Below are 12,803 nucleotides of genomic sequence, written 5' to 3'. Positions count from 1 at the left end.
CTGGGGAACTGGTTTGTTTTGGGGATGGAGAAAATGAGAATCTGTGGGGAGGTCCTTGCCTGACTGGGGTCCAGCCCTTGCCATGGGAGACAGCCTGGTCTGATGGGGGAGACACAGCCCTCCCTCCAGAGAGCTCTTTGCAAAGAGTCAGGGTATGCAAACCTGCAAAGCAAGGTACTATGGTAAGGGGCACCTGGGAGGCCGTGTGGTCAGAGAGGGCCATCCCAAGGAGCTGACCTGAACTGACGACTGAATGAGGGGAAGCTGGCCCTGTGAAAAATCAGGAACAGAGTTCCAAATAGAAGGAATGGCGGTGTGAAAGTCCCCGCTAAGGCTGGAGCCCAGCCATCTAAGAAGCCATCTGTTGTGGTGTGCAGAGATGGAGGAGAGACTAAGAATGAGGTCCAGGCAGGGGCTGAGGCAGGGGCAACTTGCTGAGGGCCTCCTAGGCCTGTAAAGAATTTGAATTCTGTTTTTCAGCACTGAGAGGTCACTGGAGAGTTTTAAGTGCCTGATTTTTGTTGTGGTTGTTGTTCTGTAACAATGATCTCTGCTGGCTGGCTAGGTGGACACAGGATTGGAGGCAGGCAGGAGTGAAATTCCATTGGTGAATAGGCTTGTTTCTATAGTCTTTCTCTCTCTCACACGTGCGCGCGTACACACACACACAAACACACAACTCTTAATCCTTTCCTCCATATACTTCAAATATCCTTGGAAAAGGCACTGCTCTTAGACCCAGGAGGAGATCCAGACTTCAGAAGACCCGTAGGAGGACATCCAGACTTCCCAGGCCAGTGGCCCTTCTGTCATCCACACCCTGCAGTTGCCCTTGGTTCCTGGTTACCCCTCACCCCACACAGCCAGTCCATCAGCTGCAGGTTTCACCACCCCACCCCAGTCCAGGCCACTGTCCCCTCTCACCTGCGCTCCTGCAGTGTGCTCCCTCCTGGGCCCCCACCTCCACCCCTGCCCCTGCAGCCGTGTGTCCACACAGCCAGAGTCACCAAGGGGAAGAGAGGTGAAGACCCATAGCCGGTGAGCAAGGGGTCAGCCACCTGCAGTGATGTGGCCCTTCTCATGGCCACGCCAACACGAAGGCTGGAGCCACCAGGGTGTGAGCAGCTTTAAACAAAGTGACCGGGCAACACACAGGCAGACTTTTGGCTGGCTTTCTGGGTCACTCGCTTCTGTTCTGTTGGTGAGAGCTTAGATGTGATGAGATAGAGGAGAATTGATAACCAAAGAGGAACAGAATCAAGAAAGACGTGTCCCTTCCCACCCCTTTCACGCTGAGCCTAGGCTCCAGGAGACAAGGCCCTGAGATCCATGCCAGGCAGTGCTGGCCTGGGGGGGCTCCACTCTACACCCCAGTATGGGATGTGACAGTAGCATGAAGAGGCCTAAACAGCAAGACCAGAGACCGGGGCCTCGGTTCAACTCTGCCACCAGTATGCCCTCCCCAGAAGTCACAGCCCTGAGCCTGTGCTCCTCCATTAAAAGGGATGCCCTCTCCATTACCCTTAGGATAAACTCATGAAAGGATGCCGAAATGTTTCATATAGGAGGGTTCTTTAGAGTTTCATTAATTCAAACACTAATTTTGAATTTGCAATAGTTTAAACTTTTGTTTTCATAGCCAAGAATAAAAAACCACGTGCCTTCTGAATCTGCTAATTCAAAGATTAGAGAGGGCAGGGACCCATTCTTACTCACCACTGCCTGCCTCCCCAGCAGCCAGCAGGGTGCCTGGTAACTGCCTGCTGCGAATCCTTCCAGATGTTTCCTTTGTGTTTACATACGCGTGTGTGTGCATTTGCACAGATGCTCTGCTAACATCTCTGTAACATATAGAGCTTTTCAAAGTCCATCAGAAAGACAGTAATCAGCAAGAGGGTGTTGGAGAGGCCGTGGAAGGCCTGCCAGGAGGGGTCATCCAAAATGTAAGCAGACAGTCCAGGGATGCGGAAGAAATGGGGTCCATACCAAGGAGACTTGCTCGCTGAATAGAATAAAACCCGTGTATTTCTGGATCTTCTGATCATTTAGTGGAGCAAGTACCAATTTCAGCAGACCTGATCAAGTCCCCAGATGAAAACAGCTGGTTGTCCCATCTGTGGGCCAGTGATAGAGCTGAGATCCACATCCCTAGTGGAGCACACGGTACAGGCCCCCGGGGGTGGAGTCAGGAGAGAGTGGATCATGGCTATTGCTTGGGGGTGCCGGTTTGGGACATGGAATGTGGGGGTGGACCCTCCTGGCTTCCAGACTTTGAATTACTGAATGACCTCTGGCAAGTCATTTTCTTCTCCAAGTTTGTTTTTTCATCTGTGAAGTACACATAACACTCCCTCCCAAGATTGCCTAAAGGATTAGAAGGAGTGCACGTGGATCCTTTTGCCCAAGCCCCGACTATGGGCATGTGGCCACTCAAGCTGTCAGTATTCCCACACCTGCTTTTGGCCTTTGACTTGGGGAGGGGGCGGCTACCCAAAGCGTAGAAGAAGAGCTCTCCTGGCTGCGGCTCAGGGCAGGTGCAGCATCTTCTCATCTTTGCTGTCTTGGTAGGTGGCATGTGATTAGCAGGAAGTGTTCAGTGAGGATTTAGTGAAAAGAACTGCATGACCTTGAGTGAGCTGCTTGAACAGTGTTTCATTTTCTCATCTACTACCCAGGTCAGGCTGAGTTATTCTAAATGAGACTGAGTTTGCTTATTCCTAAAACAGAGATGATCAAGAAACACCAACCCAGAAACCATAGTTTGCTGTACCCTGATACCAAGAGCTCTGAATATTTACTCAAACTCACAAGAAGTTGCCTGGGTAATGCCTCCTGCTGGGAATTTCCAGATGGAGACAGTACCTCTCTTTGTTGTCTGCAGGAGTTGAGAAGATGCACTCTTCTCCTGATTACCCGGCCACACCATTGCTGGGATGTGGGAATTAGTTTCAGGCTTCTCACTCTATATTTAAGTGAATTGCAGAGATTTAATTTCACTGGTATTAAAAAGGAAAGACAGAATAACAGGCATTAAATGAAGATCACACAATTTGCCAACACCCTCCCACCCCCACCATGCCTCAGGGATTTACTTCCTTCTCTAGTTTCCAAAGAGATTAACACTCTCCACTAGATTTTCTAAACCGAAATGGAGCAGCCAGCCATTCCCAGCTCAATTTCCCTAGGGGCTGATGCGAACATAGCAAAATCCCAGGAAGGCACTGGCTCTTCCAGGTGCTCAGTTTAAGACGCAATGCGCAGGGGCTTGCCTAATAATCCCCTATTTAAAGCCAGTGTTTACCGTCAGTTCATGGGCTGCTCTGTTTCTGAGCCTTCCCAGGGCATTTTCCTTCCTCTTTTGCTGTTCTCTTGGCTGCCACTCCTCCATGGTTTGCTTTGCAGTCCTGTCATTTCACAAAATCCTTCTACTCCTGGAAAAGGATTAGCAAAATTACAGAGTGTTGCCACGATTTAACATTCAGGAAATGTAGCATCCACACACAAGTTACCAATCATGCTTACCAGATGATAACTCTATCTTTTCACCAGAAAGTGAGCAGCAAACATTGAAATTCATCAACATAACATTTAAATTCACATCCATTTTCAATATGACATCTTGAATGCGTTGGTATAATAAAAACCAGTATTTTATCCCTATATTGTTAGCTCTTTGTAACAGCTACAACAATGCAGACTGGAGATTTTTAAGTCATGCAACAAAATCTCACCACAACCTACAATTTTGATATACTCGTATCTAAATGCATTTTTTTCAATACTTCGGGGTTCTATAGTCAGAATAGGCTAATGGAAATGGCACATGGCAGGAAGAATAAAAATCTAGCAGATGACAATGATGTCCCTCTATTTTAGCACCTCTGCCTAAATTTAGTGGTTACTTTTTTGTTAGTTTAGTAAAAAAAAAAACTTTGAGATCAACTAGCTCTCTTACTGGACTGTATCATGAGGTAGCTGAAGCCCATGGCATGGAGTAAGTTCCTGATGTGATCATGGCAGAGCCAGGGAGACCTGTCTCCTGAGTCTCTCCCGGGTCTAGCCCACCTAATGCTCCCCAAAGATCTCTGACTTTCGGCTTTAGCTGGTTGTCAACTAATTAAATGGCAACCCTGGCTAGTTTAGTTTCTGAGCACTTAAAAGAGGAGTAGTTGCCAATAGGCTGAGTTGTTGAGGTCCTAACCACCAGGACCTCACATTGTGACTGCATGTGGAGAGAGGACCTTTAAAAGAGGCAATTAAGGTAAAATAAGGTTTATGAATTAATGGACCCCCAATTCAGTATGACTGGTTCCCACAGACAACGCACTGAGGGACAACCATGTGAAGACACAGCAAGAATGCAGCCATCTACATGCCAATGAAAGTGGCCTCAGAAGAAACCAACCCTGGTGACACCTTTGGACTTTTAGCCTCCAGAACTGTGAGAAAATAAGTTCGAGGTATTTAAGCCATGCAGTCTATGGCATTTTTTTTTTTTTTTAATGGCAGCCCTAGCAAATACAGTGGTCCAGACTGAAGGAAAATGTAGAACTCAAAATATTTTTCTTTATAATAGAGGCACTGTGTTATTAAGTAGGGCTCATTGATCCTAAGGATACAGTGGTATCTCATGGAACTGGAGTGGAATGCAGCGGGTCTCAGAAATGCATTGTATCCAGGGGTTGAAGCACTGTCAAGATTCTGTTTTCATTGTGTATTTGCTTCAATTTTTTTTTTTTAAATCCAATTTCTAATTTCTGGGGAAGAGACTGACTGGCCCAGCTTGAGTGAGGGATTCACTCCTGATCTACCAGTCATGAACAGAGGAGGTAGAGTCACATGGCACACAGCTGTCATCAGAGCTTTGTAGAGAGGAAGGACACATCCTCGGGGAAGAAGGGCCCACCAGACTATGGGATCAGTGCTCTGGAGCATGTAGGGTCTGTCCCCTCTCAAAGGCAATAGGGAGGCAAATATATGATGCTCAGTGTGCTAAAGCTACCCTTCAGAAGGGCATCCAGTATTAACAGTTCAACTACAAATAGCAAAACAAAACCTAGAGCAGCCCAAGGCTTCATTCAGAACTGCTTAAAATCTCATGGCTGTTTCCCAAGAGAGGATGACAGCGGAGGAAGAGATGTCAGCGATGTTGATGAGCAGCCTGTCAAAGTGTGTGAACCTGTCAAACAGAAAAAGTTGATTGGTTAGCAATTGGAATTCCATTATACAAATGGTGTGGAATGTTTACAATCCAAAAAGTTATGTGGAATGAAACGTAACATGAAGCCAGTCTGGTCTCTGGTTTTACATGTATTTGGGAACCTAAGTCATTACTCTCTGAGAGGAAGAGGGAAAAAGATGAAATAATGCTTACTGTTCTGGAGATGAGATTAAGTATGGAAAATACAGGAAGAACAATCTTTCAAATAAATCCAAATCAGACAAAAATGGTTCTGTATTAGCATGGGACAGGGTGTCCTCATAGCTGTCACAGCACCCTGCTTTTTTCATGTTACCCATCTTCTTCCACCTGGTACCCAGGCCTGAAGACCCTGCTTATGCTCTATCTCCTCTATGACATCCTTCCTGATTGGCCACACAATCTGGCATTTTATTTTTCTGGAACTGTTTTGTGGACACTGTGTTCCCTCTATAGACTAAACTTCCTTGGGTTTAAAACCCATGCGATATTCCCCACTTTGTCTTAAAGGGCATGAGACACCTTCAATGAACCCTTGTTGCCGTCAACAGCTGAACAGAAAATGATGGTCAGCAATCTATTTGCTGGGCTCAAGTAGTCTTAGAATAAGCAGAGAAGAGAAACATTCAGGCATATTTCTTTTAAGATAAAAACTTTATTTTACAACTTTATAAAGCAGCTTTACATTAAGCACAAACAATCCATTGACTTTGTATAGAAACAAAATACCTTTCCATCTGCAAAAAATCAAGTTTTGCTGTATATAAAACTAACATGTGCACATTGTGCTTAAACTGCAAAGTCTGTACAGCTTTACAAAGGACTACCCTTCAGAAGGGCATCCAGTAAACACTTTATTGCATATTTAACACATGGTATATAACCCACATGTACGATGGAGAAGTAAGATAAAACAATCACAAGGAGGATGAAAATAGCAGCTTTCAGTGAAAGTTTGCACACCGACAAAGAAAAAGGACTGCCACATCTGGAGAGTTGTGCTTGTGTGTCATTTCTGTATTTGCTCACGTATACTGGATGGTTTTTGGAATGAAGCCTTTATGTACAATAACTCTGAAAGGGTCAAACCTGACCTTCATCTGGAAATTTTGGCTGGTTTTATAACTGAAGTGGCAACAGATTTAACTTAACATCAAAGATAACTCGAGATAAATGTAAACAACTAATACCCATAATCCTGGAACAAAGAAAAATTTAAAGAAATAAAACAAAACTTCAAAATACCTTCCCCATTATCTCTAAGCTCAGAATAAGTAAACATTTTGCATGACTTAAAACCCTCGAAAACTCCATAGGTATTTAGGAACAAAAATGTGATGTATGGTCTTGGGCAGTGTTTCTCCATGTATGTCCCCCAGATCACTTGCATCAGAATTACCTGAATGCTTGTTTAAAAATGTGGAATTATTATGCTTCATAGGCAGATTTACTAAATATCTGGAATACATATTTCAGTAAGCTCCAAGTGATTCTGAGGCATTTTAAAATTTAAGAACCACTGGTTTGTTCTGATGGTGCAGCTATAGGTTCAGCTCAACCTCTTTGAAAATTCTGGGACCACAGGAAACACTGAGTTGCTGCTGCAAATTGGAAGGCAGTGTGAAACCAACAGTAATAAATAGCAATGCCGTTTCTAGATCAAAATGTCTTTCCTTTTTCAGTGAAAAAAGACAGCCACATTGTTAAGGCACTGATATTTGTCATAGAAGCAGTACCATACTGTTTTTACTGACTCCCTCAATCTGAAGTACCAGTATGCAAACACAAGGCGAAGTCTGGACTGCTCTAAATAATAACAAATACGATCAAGTAAAAAGGGTTTCCAGATTGCAGAAAACTTATTTTTGAGTGCTGAAATAAAAAAGGAGGAGCCCAGATATTCTTGTTGAGACATCTAATGTATAAGAACTCCAAAGGTTAACAGCTAGGAGGAAACTTAATAACCCACAACATTTTGTGTGTGTGTGGGGGGGGAGGGCAAAATCAACTTGTGGTCACATAAATTGGGAGTTTAAACTTACTTTCCCATAGACAGTTGAACATTATCCTCAGTTGTAGATCTTTTGCTCCTACTTGCTCTTGCCACGAACACATATATATGTATGTATTTCCTGGTTTCTGAGTGGTGTTGGGAGATGTAGTATGCTGGCAGGTACCCACCTGGCTGCTGATGTGCACTTCATGCAGGTCACATACACTGCACGACATGTCAGACCTAGTCCCCCAAAAGTGTGGGGTATCACATTTCCAATCTAAGTTATCATATTTAGTTTACTGTCATACACTAAAACAAAGCATCATACGCTAAAACAAAACCAGCCTCCTTCAGTTCTGCCGTACTGCCTGAAGTCCCACAGCAGACAATGCCCAGGGTTTGAGGGCTATGATACCTGTTTCTGTGAGCTATGATGGGATATAAAACCGAAATAAAGGTCTGGTTACTCACGTATAGCAAATGTAGTAGCATCACTTCTTTCCCATAGCTGAAATAATTTAAAGTTAAAATTGCAAAAGAGGAGTTCCTGTTGTGGCGCAGTGGAAACGAATCCAACTAGGAACCATGAGGTCGAGGGTTCAATCCCTGGCCTTGCTCAGTGGGTTAAGGATCCGGTGTTGGTGTGAGCTGTGGTGTAGGTTGCAGATGTGGCTTGGATCTGGCATTGCTATGGCTGTGGTGTAGGTCGGCAGCTGTAGCTCTGATTAGACCCCTAGCTTGGGAACCTCCATATGCTGCAGGTATGGCCCTAAAAAGACAAAAAAAAAAAAAAAATTTGCAAAAGAAAAACACTGATGCACAAAATAAACAGTTTGGAAAGTTGCCGACCAAGAATGATTTAAGTAGGAAAGAAACCTGTTATAACTCTTACATCTGACCTACTATTACTTTTTAAAGGGAAAAAAAAAAATCCTAAAAGGACAGTAGTAGGGGACTTATCAAAAATTACTTGCTCCTCCCCCAATTTAGGTTTATAATAAAATTCCCAAATGTCCCCCCAAAACAGACAAAACTCTCAGTGTAATCTGAAATGAAATACAAAGTTCTAGACAGCAACAAAAAGAAACTACCAAAATGGGTTGGAGGAGGGACAGACTGATTATCAAACCTTTACTGATTGTAGATCAAGTTTCATAAAACAGATAACGTTTTTGTAATTTCTTGTGCAGTCAACAAGTTTCATTTTAGTTGTGCTTACATTATATAACTGTGAAGCCTGAACACTGGTTGTGTTTTTAATTTACACATCTCAAGAAAATCACAAATCCAAAATATTCTCCATATATAACAAATGCAACAAATGCTCATTCACCCCCCAAGAAATTAATGTATAGAAAAGAAACATCATTTTTAAAGTTGCACACAGTCCACTATTCAGGCTACAAGTACATATTTACTGTATTACAGCACATTATTTTTTTAAAGTCTGCTTTCAACATAAACATAAATAATCACATTTTAAAAGAGCCCCATACTAAGTTTTCAGGCAAGTGCTGGACAGGTAAGAGCTACTTACCGTTGCCTTTCTCAAACCGAGAGGATTGGACTATCTGTGAACTGTATAGGGTAATAAGCAAGGCCAAGTAAAACATCTTCATTCAGCCCACTGACTAAACACTTTTCTGCTCTAAATGCCACCTACATTTCTAAACACTGCAACCCATGGAATGCAATTATCTCAGAAGACTGGTTTTAAGGATCATTTATCACCTCAATGCAATCCACAAAAACCTAGTATATAACCTTTTAAAATGTGCCTATGCTCTGCTGACATAGAGCCGGTAGTTTTTGTGTATAGCAGAGGCTGAAAGAAGATTTGGTTCTGAGCTCTAGTTGTGCTTTGCCCTGCTGCCTTTAAGGTAGCTTTTCCACCGCTTGACAAATTCTTTGAAGACTGGGGACTCATCAATGGTGGTGAGTAGCTGCAGTTGATTGATGTGGGTGGTGTGGTAGTCCCAGCGAGCCAAGTTGGGGGCAATGCCAAGCATGAAGTGTCGGAGGTCATAGATAGTTCCTGAGCCCGTGTCGTACAAGGGGAGCATGGCTTTAAGGGATTCCATACCACGCTCATACAAGTACCTCGCTTCTTTCCCAAGTTTTTCTCCTGCAGTTTCTTTTAAGTCATACAGCCCAATTAAAGAATACATAAAGCCATTTAAAACAAAAGAGCTAGGTGTGGTTGGATATTCTTCATACCAGTCATGTTTATTCATAAACACAGCCTTAACTCCATGCTGCTCTGACAGAAACTTATAAGGGGCTGTTGCCCTTAAAGCTGAGTTGAGGAATGTATGGTCTTTAGTTAGGAGATAGGCTCTGACTAAGGTAGAAATGGCTTGCCCCTGGGCCATGGCAGAGTACCACCCGGGCTCTAAAGACTTGAACCCTTCCCCTAACTTACGGGTCACCATAATTGGCCAGCCACCTTTCTCATCCTGGTTCCTCACCAGCCAATCACTGGCAGCGAAGAATGCGGCCATGTGGGCTGTGGTAGAGATGGTAATGTTGTCAAGGAATCCTTTCCCTTTCGCAATCAGCCTAACCACCTTCTTCGGCATTATTTTGGTTGGCTTGACAGCTTTTGTGTTGGAAAGACCCACTCCTTTTCTGAGGTCAGTGACCAGGTCCCTGGTAATCGTGCTCCAAGAAGTTCTGGGCCCGATGCCATAGTATATGTCTCTTTCTTTAAAAGCAATTAGCTGGGTATTTGAGACATAATGTACAGTGAAGAGCTGATTCTTTTCTGTGGTCTCCAGAACCACAGATACACTTCCATTTGTCAAGAACTTGAGGTCAAATGAAATAATAAAATCTTTTGTGTTCCCCAGTTGCAAGGATACACCATCACTGGTTTCTGTAGAGGGAAAATATACCAAAAAAGACTCATTAGAATAAAAGCTCTTTGTATTTAAAAGGTAACTGCAATTCATCCTTGACAACCACTGACCATACAAAATTAACACTTCAATATTTTTTTTTCAGATTATTGCTTTTTAATTTTTATTTTTTACTAAATTAACCATAAACAGATGACAGAATTCTTGCTTCCATGATGGCTTCTGAGCATCAGGCCAAAGCTCTTAGCTTTTGGCCTATCTAGTTTACATTAGAGGGGTTAATGGCCTTAGCAGATAGCTAAGGTACTGTGATCAAGCTACCTTTTCTAGATCAGATACTGGATGATCAATAATCGATGTCTGTTCTAGTATACCCATTCTGAAGAAAAAAAAAAAAAAGCTAAAAGCTGTCTCAGCACATAATATTGCAAGAAAGAGGCTAGAAGCATGGTTATACATGAATTTTAAAATTTTTATTAATATTTAGTAAGCATTTATTATGTTCTAAGTGCTTTATACATATTAGCTCACTTAATCATTATAAAAATTACAAGAGTATTGCTATCATTACTCTTACTTTATGGATGAGGAACAGAGACAGAAGTTAAGTAACTGCCTAAGGTACAAAGAGCTGAACCCATGCTGTCTAGTCTGGCTACACAATACATACTCTTAAGCACCCCAACTGATGTTGGAAATGATAGGTCTGTTTTCACAATTCATAGGAATTGTGAATAAAATTTCTGGAAATTAAGCAATGGGCTCATGTCGTCAACAAAAAGTGAGGGATACCGAGGGAGGTGGTGGGAAAAGCACAGGCTTTGGAGTTAAAACAACTGTGTTCGAATTCTCACTCTACATTTACTAGCTTTGAGATGTTTAATAAGATACACCTCTCTGAGCCTCAGTTCCTTCACATGTTCAGTGAGACAGTATTACTTTGCAAGGTAATTGTGAGCATTTTTTTTTTAAAAAGGGTAGTGGCTTTGAACATAGTAAAAAATGATGACGATGATGATATTCTGAAGCCCGTGGTTTTGGAGGCTGAGGGGGAGGGGGAAGTAGAAGGAGGAGGAGGAGGAGAACAACAACAACAATAACAAAAATATATGTAGTACAAATTTTATAACATTAAAAGTAAATGTGACTATCCTGCAATTCATCCTTGACAACCACTGACCATACAGGACTAAAATCTTCAAAACCCATTCACGGATTATCTCATTTGATCCTTACAAGGATCCCTACAGCCTTCTGAGGCTGGCTGAGCAGGAATTACTGCTTCCACTTTAGAGCTGAAGATACGGAGGCTTTGCAAGGTTAAAAGATTTGTCCAAAGCCAAATGCTAACTAGTGGTAGAGGAGGGATCTGAAGCCAGGATTCCTGGGTCTAAGTTTGAAGATTTTGAGATAGAAATGATGTCAGAGATAGGATCCTCCTGAGAATAACCAGCGAAAGAATTAAACAAAGCTACAGAATCAGACTTACTTTGAGGAGTCCTTGAGAAAATCTTGACTGCGCCTTACAGGAGCAAATGCAAACTGATGACAATGTATACACTGTGATTAGCTTGGAAGGTATTATCACCATGCTGAGTTGATGATTTAACTCTTCCAACACTGGACTCAACCACTGTGGGTATATTTGATCTAAGGCTCTTAATTACTTTATTTGATGAAATAGAAAATTAAGGAAGAATGACAATATCCTGGTAGACTTGTGTATCAAATGATGCTTTGAGTAAATTATTTTCCTTTTTTTTTAAGGGCCACACCTGCAGCATATGGAAATTCCCAGGATAGGGGTCAAATCAGAGCTGCAGCTGCCAGTCTATACTGCAGCCACAGCAACACCAGATCTGAGGTGCATCTGCAACCTGTGCCACAGCTCATGGCAATGCCGAGTCCTTAACCCACTGAACGAGATTGGGGATCAAACACATGTCCTCATGGACTAGTTGGGTTTGGGTTTGTTACCACTGAGCCACAGTGGTAATTTGGAGGACCTGCCTTTCTTGTGACAGTCAGCACTACTTTTTTTTTTTTTTGCCTTTTAGGGCCATATCTGCAGCATATGGAAGTTCCCAGGCTAGAGGTCGAATCGGAGCTACAACTGTCAGCCTACACAACAGCCACAGCAACTTGGGATGCAAGCTGTATCTGTGACCTACACCATAGCTCACCATGCCAGATCCTTGACCCAACGAGTGAGGCCAGGGATTGAACTCGTGTCCTGTGGATACTAGTCAGGATCGTTTCCGCTGTGCCACAACAGGAATTCCAGCACTACTCATTTTAATGTTTACTTCATGTCTTTGAACTGGAAGTGACTATTTGAACTAGTCACCTTTATGTTTCAATATAACAGATTACATAGTGCAAAGAACTCAATAATAAATGATGTTATGGGATACATCCTTTCACAAACGTACTATTAATGCTCCTCAAACCTTAACACCACCAGAGGGGGTTATTGAGCCACAAAGGATAAGTGACAACCCTCAATTTAAATTCATCAACAATTCCAGTCTTCACAACAATCTTATGAGACAGGTCTCTTAATTCCTACTTTATAAATATACAGAGAGGTTAAACAGCCTGTCTACATCACTCAGAAGGACCTGAATGGTAGCAAATGGAATGTGACTATGGTCGTGGCAACCACTTTGGAAATACACCTGGCAAGGTTTTGAGGTCCAGTGAAGGGTCCTAAGCTACTGGAGACCTGTGCTTTAAATCTACTAATAGG

At 42.7% G+C, this 12,803-nt stretch overlaps 1 protein-coding gene across 1 annotated transcript in view; it reads right to left on the bottom strand.

Moving 5' to 3' along the window:
- Positions 1 to 8,296: 8,296 nt before the first annotated feature.
- GLCE (glucuronic acid epimerase) overlaps positions 8,297 to 12,803 on the bottom strand; it is a 111,743-nt gene continuing 107,236 nt past the window's right edge. The window contains exon 4 of the mRNA XM_047767171.1: positions 8,297 to 10,071. Coding sequence (XP_047623127.1) covers positions 9,047 to 10,071 — 1,025 coding nt within the window. The 3' untranslated portion in view covers positions 8,297 to 9,046. The remainder of the gene's footprint in view (positions 10,072 to 12,803) is intronic.

The sequence above is a fragment of the Phacochoerus africanus genome, chromosome 2 (assembly GCF_016906955.1).
Source record: "Phacochoerus africanus isolate WHEZ1 chromosome 2, ROS_Pafr_v1, whole genome shotgun sequence".
NCBI lineage: Eukaryota > Metazoa > Chordata > Mammalia > Artiodactyla > Suidae > Phacochoerus > Phacochoerus africanus.
The sequence above is the reverse complement of the archived record's forward strand: the minus strand, read 5'-3'. Positions and strand labels throughout refer to the sequence as shown.